We start from the raw sequence: 19,164 nt of genomic DNA on the forward strand, positions 1-19,164 counted from the left end.
TCTTGTAGTCAATGTAGTTAAAAAGATCGTTCATTTTTTCTTTTGTAAATTGTGTATATTTATTTATACATGTAACTTCTTACACGTTCATCGTAAAAACCAGCGTATGTTGAGCATGATAACAAATTATGTGTAATGTGTTTCATAAAAAAAATTATGATGATGATTAAATTGGGAGTGTGATGCTTAGTAAACGATGGTAAATTGCTCTGTCAGGGAGCCATTAACATGAAGTTTAGTTTTCTGATAATATGGGTACTTGCTTATTATGTTTAAGGTCGACAGAGGAGAATACTTACTGAGGTTGATAAATATTAAATTATTTGACAAATTTGCTGGAACGATATTTTATTACATCATAGACAAAACAAAACACTCAAGGTATAGAGGAAGATCTTATAAACAAACAATTGAGTTTTTGTAAACATGTGAATAGTATACATAACGTTGTGTGTAAATTCTTCATAGGCTGTGATGTGTAAGTCTATGTTAAATAAATGTAAAAACTTTGTAAACATGTGAATAGTATACATAACGTTGTGTGTAAATTCTTCATAGGCTGTGGTGTGTAAGTCTATGTTAAATAAATGTAAAAACTGCGAGTGCTTTTGATCACGTGATAAAGCTTAAAACAAAATTTTCTTTCATTGCATTTAAATATATATTCTTGTATAGTTCTTTCTTATAAATTAATTGTGTTCTTTTTATTGTTAGTCTCCAGTCTATGAATTTAACATCTGTTGCAGACTTGCAGTGATTATAGAATGTAAAAACGAAAATTAAATTTCTCAAACCCGTACTGTATTTATACAAAAAAATGCAAAGCATTCTCCCATTTCTCGATTTGTTCACTGACCTCTCTGTCATTTTTGACCTCATAATCTACTGCGGTCCTATCTCAAGAATGTTCGTTTACATAACAAGTTGATCTTTTTTACATAAAATAATCTGGTATTCTACCTCCGTAGAAGATTTACTAGATTCTTAATTGATGTAAAATCTTAGTTTCTCATAAACGGCATATAATCCTCTATTATTAAAACTAGACAAGGAAGGCACCCTATTTTTAATAATTTAATTATGTGTCTGGGCAGCATGATGGCAAAATTAAAAGTTGAGATTAGACGTCGTTTTTTTCTATTATCAATCTTCTATTTTGTTGCATCTATAGAACTGATGCAATCTTTTTTGAATTATCCTTGGAAATCGGCGTCTGCATCAATATTGCGCTATCACATGTAATCGACCAATGAGAAAAGTACGTATAATTAATTTTCTTACAACTTATTTGCGTGAAAAATATATGAGGAAGTCATTTGTATAGCAGGGGGTACAAAAAATGTTTTCGCCTTTGACTTTATTTCGTCAAACAATTTGTGGTCCGCAGTAGGTTATTTGCCTGATTTTATTGAATACTGATGACGCATTAGACCTGCTAAATGCTAGGCCTCTCGATGGCGAGTGTTCAGTCAGTTTGTGAATGTCATTTGTGAGAGGACATGTAAGAAATATGAAATGCAACAGTGTCTGGAGTGGAATACTTCACAATCCGAACAGCAAGATAAAGACGAAGTCTGTGTTTGTTCTGCTAATCTGGTTTCTTTCGTGTGCTGCGCATGACTGTCAAGCTGATGAGAATGCAATGCCACAGCCTCAGTATTGCCCTTACTTCCAAAACCGGGCACCTATGGCTCAACCTTCGCTGAAGAATTGCACATGGTATAAGGAAAAGGCGTGTTGTCTTGACGAAGAACTCGATGTTATTTTCTCCAATCTTTTGCCTATGGCTGGCGCTGATCAACACTGCCTTGAGGCATTGAATCATCTATATTGCTACGTGTGTTCGCCAAAACAAAACGATTTCTTCATTCACAATCGGCTGACTGTGTGCGAGGAATCGTGTGACATGATTTATCAACTCTGCGCCAACGCTTTTCTCAAGGGCGTCCGTTGGCAAAAATTGTACACAAACGGTAGCGATTTTTGCAAAAGTCGCAAGTTTCATTCAACAAAGAAATCCACCGGGCAATGTTTTGACTTCACCGAATTACTCTCTACGAATGTTGCCTTACATTTTGATATCTCTACTGTGTTATTATGTAGCGGATTGTATATTGTATACAACATGATAATGACGTAAGCTCACTTGAGTATGGCGACTTGAGCGGAATCTCATTCTTGTCAATTGGTGTATATATTTTGAACACATTTGAAGATAAAATATTATAGTTGAGGATAAATATTATGAGAGTGTAGTAATACTATTGATTACTAAGAAGCAACTGCTTATATAATCTTGTTAAATATCTGCCTTGGATGAGAATAAAATATTTAGGTTGAATTGTAGTTTTATACTTTTCTTGTAGGAAACAATAATATCTTTTAAATGGTTTATATATGTTTATTTTCTAAGCCATTGAAATCGTGAGGAACCCTACGGTGCGATCAATGAAATTTGACTGCTTTTGTCACGTGAAATTCCACACAAAAGTAATTTGCATAATTTGCGCACATTTACCTGCCGTTACCGAGACAAGCATCTGGGCCTTTTAAACAATAATATCCACATTGAATAGGCTATCGTGTGTAAATATTTTTAAATAAATAAATCTAGTGAATCTCGAATGTTTGATGTCGGATGCCTTTTGAAGTAACGACTTATTGCTTTTTAAAGATAACAATCTTGCACTTGTAAACAATCTGCTTCAAATAATTGGGCAATTTCAGGTGAATGTCACGAGTTCAATAGAAAATGCTGTTCAGTGGGGTTCCTCAAGCCCAAACGGGAAACTCGAGATGCAGTTCTGGCACCAAGGGTCCTGGGTCAGAGATACATTTGATTATGTATTGGATTAGACCATTTTTTTACCATAGGGAAAGAAATTGCATCATATTTTCCTCAAGAAAATAAGCAAGATATATAAGATATAAGCCAAGAAGTAACCAAGATCAGTGTTGAATTGCATTCCAAACATTGTAGTTTGGTTTTAATCTCAACTGTGGACAACCAATGTTACGAAAACGTAAGCAATTACTGGTAACAATGACTGTGCATTCGGCAGGGTCAAGTATGCGTTATTTTCAACGGTTTTACCAAATGTATAACAACTTTCAGGTCGTTTGTCATTCTTTGAGGCGATTAAAAACTTCCTAGCTTCGCAAAACTCTCGACCGGAACTGTATAAAGATCTAATCGTGAATCCTTTCCATTTTGCGTTAATACAAGCGGTGAACCATCGTTCGCAAAACTCCGCACAAACCGTTAGCGTTTCGTCCCGATAAAAAGTATTCTGATTGGGCGCGCAGACATAACACATCAAGTATATTGTGTGTTTTGAGCATTCACTGCTACTGTCTTGTAAATATATTGTGGTGGATGCGAGAATCTCGTTCAACTCCTCATTAAGACAGCATGAATTATCCCGAAACCATGTACAGTTTTCCAAATTTGTTTGCTGTGATGGCGCACGGTTCTTGAAATACGGACAATAGTTTCTCGTTCCACTATCTGTTGCGCACCAAACAATGAAAAAATTGCTCACAAACATAACCATGGTATTTTTGAAGGTCAACATTTTCGCTATTTTAAACTTATGATTCAAGGGCAAATTGTTACAGCTCACAGCAGGTGTTTATTAAAAGCGTCAAATAACTGCAAAGCAAATGGTGTGTGGTCGTCGTTTTTATATGACCTCAGTCCCAGTCCATCATTTGTTCACTAACACGATAATCCTCTTCCCAGTTAATCAGGCTCTATGATCAGTTACTTTGGATAAAGTAGTTGTATAAAGCTATATTTGAGGATGCATTTTATATCAAATAATTATATGGTCTTTTCTTTGGAGTCTGCAGTCTTTACCATAAGCCCTTCAATATTATTTCTTACTTAGGCTTTGCAAAAGATGAAATTTAATGCCAGATGATGTTTTGTACTGTGGCTAACACTTAACCATTAGCATCAAAGGTATTTGAAGCAACTTTATATATCATTGCACTATGGCAGTTTTCTATTTGCTATATCCTCAGGACATGATTTTGTTCGACTGACAAAAATCTCGGAGGAGTTTTTGTTGTTAATAGTCAGCAAAATATGATTTGTAATTTTAGAATAAAGTTGTTGCATTTCAAGACGCATTTTATCGCAATTATTTTGCTGTTTTTTCCCTAGGGTCTTTAGCGGGTGTCTTTTCCCCGGGATATATTCCCGAAGGTACTATCCTAGGATCTTTTTCATGGGCTTCATCAAAATTCATGTTTTTTAAATACACATTTATTTATTTAACAGATTATCAAAAACTTTCAACGTCATTTGCGTTCGATTGTAATTTAATCTTGTATATTTCCAATCAATGCATATTTTCTTGCATAAAATGTGTCGTTGTCATAGTTCATCGTGAAATTGATTGACGCCGTAGCGCTTGATTAAATTTTCCACCGTCTTCCAGTTAATTAATTTCCACCATGCTTCCAGGTAGTCCTTTCTATTGTTTCGGTGCTTAAGATAGTACGCACGCTCCCAAAGGTCCACAACCAGTATGGGGTACAAACCATGGCTAAACGGGGTATCTTCGTTTATTAACGTATAAATGGTTATATGTTGGGGTTGCTTGGGATCTACGCAAACCCACACGTTACCAGATCCAAATAAATCCAAGGCTTCGTGGAAGATCCATTTCCGTAGGCCATCTGGGTTGGCGAAAGTTTGAGAGATAAGATGTTGAGTTAGTTGACCCGGCACGCGTATTTCACCAGTTGGATTTGGAGTCATTGTTGACCAATATAAGGAATGACTAAAGTATCTAAACAGAGAGAAAACTGAAGCAACTAGTAAATCCAAAGTGAAGACATGGAAACTAGCCCAGTGTCATGCATGCAGGGGAATTATAGATATAGATTCTATATCTAGATTTTTACTTCATAAGTACTTGTTTCTGTAGTTATTTTGCCTGTGACCATACTAACCCTCCAGCAACATTCTTTACATGATATCTATATCTTTCAGGTACATCGTTGATATTCGTTAATATATCAACTACTGATTTTGATGCAAGCTCCTGCACTTCTTCCTATGTTGGAAACAGATGAATAAAAGGGATATATTTAACGGATAAAAGGAACTGGAAACAGACAAACAGGTACAGGAAGACATCTGCCTTTTCTTTATGGATATTTTGAATGTTTGTCGGCATTCCTAGTGCAGTGTTACTGTAATTTTATGATTACTTTTCCGCGCATTTTATGCAAATTAGATTTATAGTTCAAAATATACGCACGCGCTGTGAATATAAACTGCAGGAATCACATCATTGCTACCATTGCAAGAAGTAAGAATTCTAGTGTTTTGGGACGAAAAATATAAATATTGTAGGATGTGGAATCGGTCGTCCAAGACAATAATGCATTGTTCAAACTTATCTGCTCAACGCTTCAAAAGTATTTCGAGCTTTACTCACGCTAGAATTTCTCCACACTTTCAAAACATGATTCAGCTTTTGCGTATAACCATAATGGTGCACGGAATATTGCAATTTCACTGTTTCTTCATCGATATAAGGTTCTAGATCACTCTCATTGTACGGCAGCTTGGGCAAACTGTATTCCTCTCGTGCTAGAAATGCCTCTTCATAAGGTTGTGTTGGCTCTACGGATTTCCCAAACGTAATTGAAACATAGAACATTAGAAATGGGATGGACAGTGTCGCCATTTGACCCATTCTCATCGCGCAAATTGGCCAAATATGTTCGGCAGTCTGCACGTTGTATACAAACTGCAAAGCAATGACAGCAACGCGTTGTTCAAATCTTCTGAACTTCCCGTCAAAATTCCTTTCCAATATCCGTAAAGGAATTTTCGTTATATATGTTCAATTATAATATCCGCTATTTTTAATGAGGAGAAAACCACTGTTGTTTAATGCGACCAATTTAATACGAAAATTCAGACTACCTGATGATAAAAATTACATTATTAATACGCATTTCACGCCAAGTTTATTTTGCCGATCATCTCGGGTATTTCAGCTATGAGTATAATTCTCTAATTTCTCATTCAATGTAAGGCATGTCGATATTTTTCGGGAATTATTTCCAGGAGACCTAAAACGATAGCAGATTTATAGAAAGTTACAACTTTCGCTGAAAAAATAGGACATTAAATTAGGTAGTTTTTCTGGGCGTTACCTTTTTGATGAAGCCATTGTTTATTGAACAGTCTTGCATAATAGCGCTGAACAAATAAAATTTATAAAGAACTATTAAATCTATGGGACAAAAGTTTAGTGGCAATTATAGTATAAATCACTCATTTACTTTCAGTATAAAGGTTTTACATAAGATTTCGGCATACCTGACCAGTATCACATAAACACGTTGCAATTGTGTGGCCTGGGCCGAGCTTTTTGGCAATCTGCAAGAAAGCACGTAAAAACGTAAAAATGTTAAGTACGACAATGATATATTTCAGTTGTAGCGTCTGAACTGTATGTGCAACTGAAAGGTTACCGTGTTACGAGCTCGACGTAACAACTGTTGAATTGCAAAATGTTTGTCTAACAGATAATAGTCTAGTGTCTCATAGATGATGGACAGTAGACTATCAACAGATGATAGTCTACTGTATTATATAGACATACATGTATACGAGCTGAGAACCAACCTTTACAGCAGCAGCAACATTCAAGCCTGATGAGGCACCGACAAAAAAACCTTCTTCATGAAGTAAATAAAATACCTGTATATGAAGTTTATTTAGAATTAAAATGTGTATATTATGACTAAACTGTTTCTTTACAAAAGTTACACTAGGGTATGAAAGCAGTTCTGACCATTTCGACGGAGTCTTCATCAGGAACGTGAATTGCATCATCAAACACTCCATCATCAAACGCTCCTTTCATATTATTTGTGACTCTACCTTGGCCAATTCCTATTATCACAACACATATTTTCACTCAACACTTTTGGTGCGAGTAAAAATCCTTTGGTTGAAAATATTACCTTCAGTAATGGAATCATTGCCAGTTCTTTCCAATTTACCACTTTTAAAATATTGGTATAAAACACTTCCCTACGCGCAAAAACATTTCATCGTCATGATGCAAAGAAAATGGATATGATAAAGCTGAAAGCTATTCGCAGATTTAAATGTACAAGACAAAACCACGGTGTATTTTTATAGATGTGGATCATCCAGTTCAGTGCATTCTTTAGAAGAACTGTTTGCGGTTGTGTTGACTGACATTCCCAATACGTAATGGATACCCATACATTCAAACATTTCCTCTACATACAATATCACACATACACAACGTCAAAACCAGACAACCACAATACGAATCTGACGTTTACTCCTCACTTGACACTAATGGTTAATACCGCTAAGTTTGTCGAATCGTCAGTCACCACACCAAAAGTCTTCCTCAAGAATGCACTAACTTGGACGATCTACATGTAGAAACATGTAACGATACTCCCGGGTTCAAAGCATTCATTTTGAAACCAGGGTATCACATTAAAATATCAACAAATGATAAGAAAAGTTGACCGTGTACCGGGGGATCAGCTATAACAACTTTTACACCAGGTTTCTTTTGTTTTAAATACATTCCTGAACCTAGATTTGAAATGTAAATGACAACTACATTGAAGTTGATTCTTGTTTTATATTTAATTATGAGAGAAAATTCTACAACCATCTTCATTATTTTTTTAGAAGTAGTAACGGCGCGTACCAGCAATTGTTCCACCCGTTCCAGTTGAGAATGTAATAGCATCGATCGTTCCTTCCGTTTGTTTCCAAATCTCGGGTCCCGTTGTTTCATAGTGTGCCCTTCTGTTGGCTGTGTTATCAAACTGTAAAATTGTACAAGAAAGTGCATCAAAAACAGACGTAATTAGTTTAATGGATGCCCGGTTTTATCTCAGAAACTTAAATAGACGACCGCCATGTGAACTATCTCTTGCACCTGGTTTGTCCAAATTGCGTTTTCCAAACTGTCCGCAAATCTTTTTGCCTAAAGATGTGAAAAAGGGAGAGCTTAATTTTTGGGAGTAAGTAAGGATGCACACTTTCGTTTTCACATTGTGTTTTCAAAACTCAATTTAGTGAAGCAAATAATTGTAGTTTATTGTAGTTCAATAGTAATGATAGTAATGGTACGTAATGATAGTAATGGTACGTAATGATAGTAATGGTACGTAATGATAGTAATGGTACGTAATGATAGTAATGGTACGTAATGATAGTAATGGTGGTAGTGGTAGGTGATGATAATAATGGTTGTTAATGATTGTAATGGTACTTTATAGTATGTAGTTAATAGTAATGGCAGTCATGGTAGGTCATGATAGTAACAGTAGCAATGGTAGGTTATGGTAGGCAATGGTAGGTGATGATAGTAATGGTAGGTAATGGTTGATAATGACAGTATAATAGTAGGTAGTCATAGTGTTTTTATAGATACCTGATGGTTATAATTATTTGGATCATCATATGGCACGGCTGGTACTGGTCTCACATCTGCCCCTAGAACTTTTAACATGTCAATTTTCTCCTAAAAAGAAAAATTTTTTATACCATTGTAAAGTAAAAGCTGTGTTGCATTGTGCACTTTTTACATAGGTAAAATATTCTTTTTTGAATGTACTTGTGACTGTGTGTCAGGCATGAATATGACACATTTATAACCAGATGCCAGGGTCATATGAGCCAAGCCAATCCCTGTGCAAACAAAAAATTGAATTATGGAATTGTGCTCTAGCATTTGACTGGTGAGGTTTTGCATAACTTTACCATCCCCTTACCTGTATTGCCAGCAGTCCCCTCTACAACTGTACCACCTGGTTGCAATTGTCCTGAAACAATTATAGTATGCTATTGTTAAATCTTTTGATTTTACAGTTGTATTCTCTGTTTGAATAATGTAGGCAATGATGATTGGTGTTGTGTTGATGATGACACAAAAAGTTTGATACACAGAACAAAGACTTGCATTTTTAATCAGTAAGTATAAATCCAGGGTTTATTCTAAAACATGACAAGAACTGGACCTCTTTCTTCTGCATCTTTAATGAGATACAATGCTGCTCTGTCTTTGACTGAACCCCCAGGATTAAGGAACTCAGCTTTCACCATGATGTTGCATCCTTTAACAAGAATCCAAATAAATCTTTGTTAAATTCAAATGGATATTATTAAATTTTTAACAACATGCATAATTAGCATGCAAAATGAAAGGGTTTTATCAATTAAATTTCTTTTCATATAAAGACTTTATGACACTTGCCTGTTTTTTCACTTAACTTGTTCAGTCTTATCAATGGGGTCCTATGGATAAAGAAAATTTGTGATAAATTGATGTTTAGAAAATAACAACTTTCTCTTGGACAATTAAAATTGGTTACCGAGCAACTGTCCCTTTGAAGCCATTGCAACTTGTATTCTGAAAGATGGAATTTCAAGATTGGAACTTTTATCTTACCATTACACATTCGTACTTTGAACATAGCTAGGGCATGACGCATGATTTGATCAATATCAATTAGTATGATTCAAATTTTCTTGGTAATGGAAATGCAGTTCCATATGTTATCATACCATCAGTACTAAAAATGAAGTTTTTAATGGCTTAGGTTGGTGGGCAGTAGCAGAATCCATAATTGGTGAAGGGGGAGGGAGGGTTGTTATTCATACTTGGATATGCATGATTTGTCACACAATATGCCCTTAAAATCCCATTATTTTTTACTTAATAATTCTGACATGCATTTATGAGTATAGGCCCTAAAGTATGGATCTCCTTGCGCTTATGGGTCGCATTTTGCGACCAGTGATAAATTATGTACTTGTCATAAATTAAAATAAAATTGAAACAATTGGAAACAACCGTGAAGTCCATGACGACTGATGCTCATGAGATCACAATCATATCGAAAAATAGTGATTAATTTTAGCAACTTACGGCATGATATAACCGAGCCTGGAAAGTTTGTAGTGAATTTGAATAGCTATAAATTAATGAGCCTTTAAGTCTTCTCGCTAACATAATGATCGTAGTAACAGTGGTATTAATGATATATTGAATAGTGATCGATTATCGAAACTTTGTCGACATTTTTATCCGGTAATTTGTGTGCGACATAAATGACGACATAACAATCCAGTTACGATTTGGTTATGATAATGGTTGACACTTGGGTAACATAGTAACCATTGATAGTGACCAAGTACTACAGAAATTAGACTTAGATTTTTTTTCCAAATAAACAGGGTCGTGATGCTATATATTTAGAAATCAGGGACAGCAAAGTTAAGAACAATGAAGATTAAATGCAACATGTTAAGCTTTTCAACCGTACACCTGCCATATTGTTATTGACATTGCTTAATATAATTTTCCTTTTGCCTGGAATGGACTGGCTGAATCGTGGCTTGGCCAGCTTCGAGCAAAATGAAATGTATGGCGATTTTGGAGAACTTAAAGAAGAAGAAGTTGAAGAATTGAGGTCGGAAAGGACTATAAAAAGTGGTCTCAAGGTTTGCATTTTATTTAATAAGCTCTTTTCACAAAGTAATGTTGTCGTTTCAATGACATTTTTTTGCGTTTTGCAGTCCGAAGAAGAAATTCAACGCTTAACTGTGGATGAAAATCTATCGGACGTTGAACGAGCAGTTTTTCTACTTAGGTGTTGATTTTTGACTCTTATGTGCTTAAATGTGTTTGTTGAATTTATCTTCATGACATTCGTATTGATAAGATAATAAAGCTAGAGTGCGAATAAAGAGGCTGAACGTCCCGTTTAAGGCAAATTTACACAATTTAAAACGTTAGACGTTTTTCTTTGTATCGAAAAGATTTATTGTTTTAATTTCAAAACAATTTTAATCTCATTACGCGAAAGGCATACGAACAATTATGAAAATAAGTGAAAATAAATGAGTTTAGGTGTCATTTAAGCTCTTGTCTAAATAGTTGTGGATCGTAGCTATTTTTTTTAATATGATTTATCTGCATGACTTCAATAAATTTCTGTGGAAAATTTTTGGATTATCAAGTACAACTATGATGATTACAAGGACAGATAGATGGGTAGAAATGTTTTAGCAGCTTCCTTTCCAGCTTTTCGTAGTTACTATCACAAGTACTTGGTGTCTGTCATATAAAATTTGAACTTATATCATTAGTGATTCCTTTGGAATTTGATTTTCTTGAAGTAAACAGTAAAATATTTGCAAAGCACTATTTGCCTTGTTTGGTTCTTTTTGATTGTACTCAAATGTTTTCTGTTTTGTAGTTCTGGTATTGAAGCACAAAAACTGAGTGTAATCAATAACTTGCCTTTGCTATTTGAAAACCATGCAAATGATGCCGTCAAGGAAGTCATGCCACTTGTTAGGGTACGTGGATGTATGAATAAACTAAAAAGAATATGAATTGTTAAGAAATTACCATAGTTGTAACATTAAGTGTCAACAGGTACCAACTGGATTTCCATTGGGAAACATTTGATAGAATTGACTTGATGTTTGTTAAACTAAAAGATGTTTTTTTTGGAAATTATAGAGTTGACAAAAAATTTTGATACTTTTTTTAGGAATTATTATATGCTGCCTCAGTTGAGATCCAACTGGTTGCTAGCAAATCCTATTACCAGATTATTGAGAGGGGATTGTTGCCAATATATGCTTTTATATCAGCATTTTTACCTACAATATTGAACAATATGGAGAACAAAGATCCAAGTATGTCAATTAGCAGAAACTGTAAAAAAGAACATAAAAAATTTCATGTTTCTAGTTTTTTCAAGCACAAGCACAATGAAATAGATGAAAATATTGTTAAATTGAAATTTGCCTTATGGAGTACAAATCATTAAGAATAATGGCTCTGAATCTATGTATCTATTATATAAGTGTATTTAAGTAGATATGAGACTAAACTAGCTCCAAGTCATATTCCTAACTGACCTATAACATTTCTGCATTCACCTTTTAACTTTCTGTGTCATTCTTCAATCTACCTGTATTTCCTTTTGTCGTTCATTTAAGATAAAAAATTTACAATAATATATATGCAGTAGCATGACTAACAGCCATTTCAATAAATATTCTTCTAGCAATTTCTCATGGTTGGTTGAATGCCTTGCTCTGTACAATAACAAAGCTTCCCAAGGATGCCATAAAACGAGAGGTAAATATTATTGAGTAATGAAGTGGAAAATATTTCTGTTTGTTTCTTTTTGATCAAAATATAATATGGTTTGTTGAAAATGTTCATTGTCATGATTGTATTTTTAAAGATTTTGCCAATTGCCTTTACAAAAGGGCAGCTATCTCAATCTGTTACATCACGGTTATCATGCTGTAAAATTCTTGGTGTGGTGGTTGCAAAATTTGACCCATTGTGGTATGTAATTAACAATTGAATACATACTCAATAGAGGTGTATGTAATTATATGGTTTTTTGCCTCACAATATGTATTTCAATAAAGTGAAATTGATTTTTTTGCATACCCAATTGATAAAATTTTTTTCCAGTTATTTTTTATATGTTTTAGGATTAAGAAAGAATTGATGGGTCTCATTACTTCTTTATGCCAAGATGTTGACTATGAAGTTCGAGCTTGCATGAGTCACGAATTGCAAAAAATTGGAAAAGATTTAGGGTTTGTTGTTATTTTGTCATATTTACACATGTTATTCATTGTATAGTGACTGGGACGTTGAGGTGTAGTATCCATGGTAACTAGTCAGCCACGCTAGTGTACGTTTATTTGCTGAGTTATCGTTCCATTCCATTTAATTACATTCAAACCCGTATTAAGCGACCCGACAAAGCGGAGACTTTGTCAAGTGTCAAATTTAATCCCATACAGCTAATTCTTTATTATGGAACCTCTATCAATTTGACACCTCCATTAAGTGGACACTAGTCTGTTCCCCGAGGGTGTCTGCTTAATGGAGCTATCACGGTCCTGTTTCATACAGTCACACTTGCAATCAATTTGACATTTTTGTTGTTTTTCTTTGAGGGTGTTTTTCGTTATATGATGATGTTTTTAAATTCTGTTAAAATGAAAACCCACCCTCCTTTTTTATATACCTAAAAGTGCTTGAATTTTGCAGTATGAATTAAACAAGCTTGAAATAGATTATCTTCTTTGGTTACTTCAATAATAAGGACTTCTGCCAATAAGGGTAGTTGGTCATGGTAAAAGTTCTGTGTTTGCAGACTTTAGCCTAGTTGTATTCGCTACAAGCAGCGTATACTGATTAAATTTTGCGTGATATTTTTCAGCGGGGACTTCACAAAATCTTGGATCATGCCTGAGTTAGTTGAATTAACAAACGACGAAGAAAGTATTGTAAGACTTGCTGCTATTGAAACAATTGCTGAACTATTGCACTTTCTCAACGATGGTAAGCCGTAGATTCCATTGATCATATAATTGAACATCACCTTGTCAATTGTTTTTGGTGCCATTTGCCAGCAACTCGTGTTATGAGTCGATAATAATGTGCTTACCGTTTATCTGCTTTTAGTTAGTTTTGAGATTTTTATCATTTAGAGAACAGTGGTAAAACGATTGTTCCCTTGGTACAAAACTTTTGCGAGTTAGCGCTGAAAAGGAAGAAAGATGATACGCTAATTGTTGTGTCAAAATTGTTTGGAAAATTGTGCTATGGCTTAAATGGTAAATTTTATTTTATAAAGTTAACAATGATAAATGTTTGAAACACTGAAGCAGTAAACTATCACCGTGCCTTTATGTGGTAAAGTTCCTTATGGTGCTGGTGTTATAAGCGAGTGACGCTTTCCAAAACTAAGCCAAGAGGAATTTTCAGTGTGAGTGAAACAGCGAAAAGTTTGATTCGTTCTACTGACAATTGAAAATACCGTCATCGTCACGTTACCAAAGAGTTTGCCATACGTACATGTTTTCATGGTGACTGCAGTAACTTATAGCCAAGACATGCATATGGAGAATGTCTTCGTGGAAACATTTTGTCGTGAAGATTACTTGTCAGTGATAACGGATAACATGTACTTTTCTAGGAAATTTTACGGATACCCAAAAGAAATGGTGCGTCGAGTATTTTCAAAAGCTTTGCTCGTCCGGATTGAAAGAGAACAAGAATAAGATTAATCATTTTCAGGTAGAAATATGGAATAGACAATAGTTGCGTAAGATTGAACTATGCCATCACAAGTTGCTTTTTACTGAATTTTATTATTTTCTTCAGAGACTCAACGCGTACAATGAAAGTTTAGAGGAAAGCCGTTGCGCTGAAATTCGAAAAAATTGTGCTTTCAATTTTCCGGTTTGTGTATTTTGGATAAAATGAATTTTTAAAGTATGACAAAGCTACTTATATGTAAACTCTATCTATCAAGGTTTTCATAACAAAAGTGTTTTGGTATTCGGGACATTAGTGCCATGATGACATGCTCAATTTTAGGCAATGGTAGCTTTTTGTGGAGCCGAGGATTTTACTAAGGATCTTGCCTCCTGTTTCCATGCTCTTGTCACAGACCGCAATTTCATTGTACGGAGAAGCGTTTCTTGTGGATTTCACGAGGTGTGTTTTTAAAATGTGTATATGTGTAATGTAATAATAAAGATTTCTAAAATTTTTATTTGTTGAACTTTATTCCATCTTATGAAAGTGTCCTTATAAGATTCAAGATTGCTCAATGCTATTGAAACAAGACCAAACTAATTTATTTTTCTTTAATTAATTCACTGATACATGTTTGTATGTATAGATCTGATTTTAAGTATTTTTGAATCCAAGTTTTTTGTGGTTGTGAGTGAAGACAAAAAATGTCCAATGAAATGTGTTTCTTTTGTAGGTGATAAAACTTTTAGGAAGTAAAGCTCAATGTTTGCAATCAGAACTTCATATCTTACTTATGGATGAAACTGTTCCAGTAAGAGTTGTCTGAGATCGACATGATTTGCAAAGTTTTGAGTATTTTCTTTTCTTAAAATGATTTCTTTTCTAGGTTCTCGAAGGACTAATACTTAATCTTAACGTTACTCTATCTATTTTGTCGAATGGTGGTCGTTCTAATCAACATGAATCTAAGGTATATGTCAAACCTCGTCATTTCATTTTTACAATTGCCTCATATTCCATTTATCCATCTTCTTATTTTTCTACACTCATCTTTCATCATCTTCTTGTATCGCATGTGATGACTGCCATCGAATTACGATTGAACGTTTCGTGAAATTCAGACGCTTGTATTATTGTAAAACTATAAGTATTTATGTACTTATGTACCATCGTATGTACTTATATACCATCTTAAGAAGTATTTTTATTTTTTTTAGCTGAACAACCTATCAGAGCTCATACCACCTGTCATAGCATGCGAACATACTGTATCACAGTGCATGAACTGGAGAATACATGAACAACTTCTACGGAAATTCTCGGCTTTCATTGATTCTTTTACCTCGGATCAAATCTACTATAAATTTACCCCCGTTTTGTTTGACGTTCTCCATAGAAGCGTTAGTACTTTTACTCAGTTTCAACGCATATATTTTAGCATTCACAACCTTCACATCCATTATTCATTGAGTCCTTTCATTTTAACATCCCTTTACATCCATGTCCATCCTTCTATGATACCATTAAGCTCTGATATGTACGTACATATGTCAAATCCATTCATTTTTACTTCATTACCATGCTATAACTTTTTGCTCTAACAATTTACTGCGTTTTTTTTCATTTTCATTAACAGCATGTCCTTCCTGTCACTCATGCTGCAGCATATACATTGTGTATATTCTTAAGGAATAATGCAAGAGCGGAACAGAGGGATGAAATGTGTTGCCGCTTCATTGAAGGTAGTTCACTTCTTTTCAAGATTATTCTTCGGTCAGCAGAGTTTGTTTAGCAATTGTTTTCGTTTTATTTTTCAGAATGCGGAAAGGGAAAAAGTTACAGAGATAGATTACTTTTCATGAAAATTTGTACATATATTTTGGAATTATTTTCAAGAAAATTTTTTAAGGAACATTTCTTTGCATTCTTTCTGGAATTGGTAATGGTAAGTAAGTGTATTTTACTCCGTTAATGGCTCATTAAATGTGATCATGTGGGATAGTTTGACTTGCACCAAGAAACCCTAACATCGACCATAATTTCATATGCTATTGTAATTTGCTTTTTGTTTTATACATACGTAGGATCCTGTGATAAACATTAGATTACATTTCTGTCACTTACTGCCTAAACTGAAATCAGTTTTGAAACTACCCATGGATCGAAGCTTGTTGCAACGCTTGGAGTTGTGTGTTCGACAGTTACTTAATGATGAAAAGGATCCTGATGTTTGTGCTGCTGTTAGAGAGGTACAGAAACTTGACCGTTACTGGCATAGCGTGCCTCCAGCATGTATAGAAGCAACTTAGACAACAACACAACCATAGACGTTGACAGCGCTCGTTTAAATTTTTCATTATCTTGAACCCTAGTTAAGTAAATTTGAAACCCTGTTTGTTCTATAAAGCACTTCAAATGCTGTACATCATAAGTCTCTCTTATCATTGTAATATTTGTTATGATTTAAACTCTACTATTTCCAATGGCAGGCTGCTCTTAGACTTGACAAAATTGAAATTGTTATGGAAACGGTATGAAGTTTTGTTTGTTATATTTAACTGTTAGATATAATTAATGCAGTCGAAATTACTTTGACTGTATAAATGTTTTAGTCTTCAACGTTACTTAGAGTTGTATATTATGAATATAAAGAGATGTTGTATGAATAATTTCGAAATTGTGTTCATTCTTCAAAGCTACTTACGGTTGAATATGAACGTTTTTTATAGTCTACACATCGGTCTATGTTTGAAGAAGATTTAGTGGATCAGAAGAAGGAAGAGGAGGAAGCCTTGATGGTAAGGCGTTGATCCTTTTATGTCAGTTTAATTTTTTGTTGCTGCCCAACTGTTAGGTTACAATGGTTTTAAAAATTTTCTCAGCATGCAAGGAGTGATACCATCATATCTATTATATTTACGACCACTGTCTTCTGCAAACACGTGTCTACCGTTGTCGAGGCAAAGATTTACTTTTGTGAAAATGTCATTTTATTTTCGCGATTTTGTTTAGGAGGCAAAAGAACGCAATGGTATATCTTTTGCTCGCCAAGGTTCAGACAAAAAGAAAAAAACTTCATTGAAAGAAGAGAAAGTGATAAAGAAAGGAGGAGCGGGTAAACGAAGAATTATTACTCTGAGACACAAATCGATGACTGAAACAGTACATCGCATTTTTTAGTTGTCTTGTTTTCCAAAATAGATTTTTCGTTAAAAGTTTGAGTTTTTCATGTTATTCAAAGGAAATGGCGTATGGTGTTTAGTGACTTGACACGGATCTGATTTTTTGTTATATCTTTGCTGTTTATATTTAATTTTTGTTTAATTTTTTTAGCGAACATCAAGAAATATTGCCGACAAGATGCAAAGAAATCGTCAAATAAAGAATGTACGTCATTGAGATGTTGTTCAAAGGTTCATGCATTATGATGAACATAGTTTTTGTGCCTGCTTTTAAGGTAAAACAGTCGTCAACAAGGCTGGTGCAGGTAAAGCACTCACATGCAAACAAATACAGCACTTAAAAAATGTCCCCTATTATGTCAGCTCTCCCAGATCTAGCATCATGCAGCTATCTTTACGAGACGAATCCAACGATAACCTCATCTAAAAAATCGACGAGCGGGGGTAGTCTAGGGATGAGCAAAAGCTCCCATAGCATGATGACGCAGAAGGCTTCTACAGCAAGTAAAAAAAATTCTAGGTAATATGAGATGCACACTATCTTCATAATTATCTATGTCATTACTTATCATATGAGTACATGATACTTGTTGCAGCATTCCTATGGGAAGCAGGCCTGGTGTAAAAGCAGCAAAAGTCGTCAACAAAAGGTAGCAATAGAGAAACGCACTTGACCCAAGTGAGTACGAAAACACTTGATGTTATTTAAGAAATAAAAGTTGTTTACTGTGTATGCACAGGCTTATGCAAACCTAGGAGACCTTTAGAGAGAATTCGAGAACTGATCAGTCCAAGCCCGAGACCGAAGATCGAGGGTTGCACCTGCTCGAGAGCTCTCACAAACGTCTCCGAGGTTTGCGTAAGCCAGGGGAAACACGAAAAACATCTTTTATTTCTTTCATAAAATAACAATAATGCGAAACAGACAAATTAAAAACAAATGTTTTAATTTTTCCTGTAAAATGTATTTATGATCGATTTGCAAATTCTATTTGACTGTGTGATAGTTTTGATTGATTTGTTGAGCTAAGATCTTACGAATCTACACCAATCAGCCCACATGTTTTTTTATTTTTATTCTATAAATTAAAAGGATCACACAATAAGCATATAATGCCATCACAGAGCTCTGTTACGCTTTATGTTGTGGGTTAGTACTGTCTGTTAATCATTTTTAAATGGTTATCTTTAGATGTTGTTTTTACTTTCACGGTTGAAGTGCTGAATTGTTTCCATCATCTTCGTGTCATTGTCAATAATGCCATCACGTCGAAGGAAAGGAGATTGTTTGCCCGAACCGCCTCTAGATAAAACCATATTGTGCACAATGAGTTATTTGATGTCGTGTACTTCTTGGTGTGTGTGAATCTTACTCGGTACCCTTGACGCAGAAAGCTGGTGTTTGTCCAGGGGATATTGTAAATCTAACTTACTAGTTCAGAGGATATTGTGAAAGAGTTATATTTTATAGATTTATTCACTAGAGTATATTTGAGCATCGATATTGTCAAATCATTTAGTAAATACTGAGCAACATTGAAAAAAGTGGAATTTATTTAATGGTAGATATCTGCGAAACTCTCTTGTGGTTTGTGATTTGTGAGGTGTCAAAATTTATAGTTGTTACAAGCAGCTTGGATACGCAGGTGGGGTTTTCTATGGAGGGCTTGTGCATGAGGGGAGGGGGTAGCTTCAGGCCTAGAGGTTTATTGTACTATACTATTATTAATTTCTTTAAAATTTCTTTGATTAATGGAACCTGTCAAATACTTAGCTACTCTCAGTTTTTATAAGTTCAAGAAATGAAATAGTTGATTTTTAATCTCACAAGTGTTTTCCATGATGCCTTGTTGTTATTAAAA

General features: G+C 34.6%; 3 protein-coding genes across 5 annotated transcripts; 2 read left to right on the plus strand and 1 right to left on the minus strand.

The window, feature by feature from the left end:
- The first annotated feature begins 1,293 nt into the window (after window positions 1–1,293).
- Window positions 1,294–2,341, plus strand: LOC124452591. Its single transcript, XM_047003169.1, has one exon. The coding sequence runs from the start codon at window positions 1,481–1,483 to the stop codon at window positions 2,138–2,140; it is 660 nt and encodes a 219-aa protein (XP_046859125.1). The 5' UTR covers window positions 1,294–1,480; the 3' UTR covers window positions 2,141–2,341.
- Window positions 2,342–4,254: 1,913 nt separating this feature from the next.
- Window positions 4,255–10,105, minus strand: LOC124452590 (cysteine synthase 1-like). Its single transcript, XM_047003168.1, has 18 exons — window positions 9,960–10,105; window positions 9,403–9,440; window positions 9,285–9,325; window positions 9,049–9,144; window positions 8,803–8,853; window positions 8,646–8,719; window positions 8,463–8,552; window positions 7,965–8,012; window positions 7,731–7,851; window positions 7,551–7,612; window positions 6,997–7,066; window positions 6,825–6,925; window positions 6,656–6,730; window positions 6,347–6,406; window positions 6,181–6,226; window positions 5,454–6,096; window positions 4,963–5,066; window positions 4,255–4,799 (listed from the first exon to the last, which is right to left on the minus strand). The coding sequence occupies exons 1-16, from the start codon at window positions 10,041–10,043 to the stop codon at window positions 6,050–6,052; spliced, it is 1,104 nt and encodes a 367-aa protein (XP_046859124.1). The 5' UTR covers window positions 10,044–10,105; the 3' UTR covers window positions 4,255–4,799; window positions 4,963–5,066; window positions 5,454–6,049.
- On the plus strand, window positions 7,850–18,847 carry LOC124452589 (serine/threonine-protein phosphatase 4 regulatory subunit 4-like). 3 transcript variants are annotated; one of them, XM_047003165.1, is made up of 28 exons: window positions 7,850–8,049; window positions 8,926–9,001; window positions 10,290–10,534; window positions 10,610–10,683; window positions 11,293–11,395; window positions 11,593–11,740; window positions 12,115–12,188; window positions 12,298–12,404; window positions 12,557–12,664; window positions 13,297–13,418; window positions 13,568–13,693; window positions 14,056–14,156; window positions 14,244–14,321; window positions 14,460–14,579; window positions 14,854–14,931; window positions 15,007–15,090; window positions 15,338–15,520; window positions 15,757–15,862; window positions 15,938–16,065; window positions 16,205–16,369; window positions 16,610–16,651; window positions 16,850–16,918; window positions 17,133–17,235; window positions 17,454–17,507; window positions 17,578–17,607; window positions 17,666–17,822; window positions 17,899–17,981; window positions 18,495–18,847. In XM_047003165.1, exons 3-27 carry the CDS (start codon window positions 10,328–10,330, stop codon window positions 17,954–17,956), a joined length of 2,625 nt encoding a protein of 874 aa, XP_046859121.1. In that variant the 5' UTR covers window positions 7,850–8,049; window positions 8,926–9,001; window positions 10,290–10,327; the 3' UTR covers window positions 17,957–17,981; window positions 18,495–18,847. The 3 variants fall into 3 exon arrangements, with proteins under 3 accessions (XP_046859121.1, XP_046859120.1, XP_046859123.1); XM_047003164.1 differs by lacking the exons at window positions 7,850–8,049; window positions 8,926–9,001 and having other exon boundaries at window positions 10,027–10,534; XM_047003167.1 differs by lacking the exons at window positions 7,850–8,049; window positions 8,926–9,001 and having other exon boundaries at window positions 10,027–10,534; window positions 17,675–17,822.
- The last annotated feature ends 317 nt before the right edge of the window (window positions 18,848–19,164 follow it).

This window comes from Xenia sp. Carnegie-2017, unplaced genomic scaffold (assembly GCF_021976095.1).
Source record: "Xenia sp. Carnegie-2017 unplaced genomic scaffold, XeniaSp_v1 HiC_scaffold_25, whole genome shotgun sequence".
In the NCBI taxonomy this organism is placed as follows: domain Eukaryota; kingdom Metazoa; phylum Cnidaria; class Anthozoa; order Malacalcyonacea; family Xeniidae; genus Xenia; species Xenia sp. Carnegie-2017.

Bases quoted from the DNA above. Each gene is read 5' to 3' on its own strand.
- LOC124452591 (XM_047003169.1), top strand. From the start codon at position 1,481: ATGTCATTTGTGAGAGGACATGTAAGAAATATGAAATGCAACAGTGTC.
- LOC124452590 (XM_047003168.1), bottom strand. From the start codon at position 10,043: ATGTTAGCGAGAAGACTTAAAGGCTCATTAATTTATAGCTATTCAAAT. The intron at 8,553-8,645 runs GTACATTCAAAA...TTTTCTTTTTAG, and splicing joins TGCCTGACACACAGTCACAA to GAGAAAATTGACATGTTAAA. The intron at 7,067-7,550 runs GTACACGGTCAA...TTTTGCGCGTAG, and splicing joins TTGTTATAGCTGATCCCCCG to GGAAGTGTTTTATACCAATA.
- LOC124452589 (XM_047003165.1), top strand. From the start codon at position 10,328: ATGCAACATGTTAAGCTTTTCAACCGTACACCTGCCATATTGTTATTG. The intron at 14,932-15,006 runs GTAAGAGTTGTC...TTTCTTTTCTAG, and splicing joins TTATGGATGAAACTGTTCCA to GTTCTCGAAGGACTAATACT. The intron at 17,236-17,453 runs GTAAACGAAGAA...TAATTTTTTTAG, and splicing joins GATAAAGAAAGGAGGAGCGG to CGAACATCAAGAAATATTGC.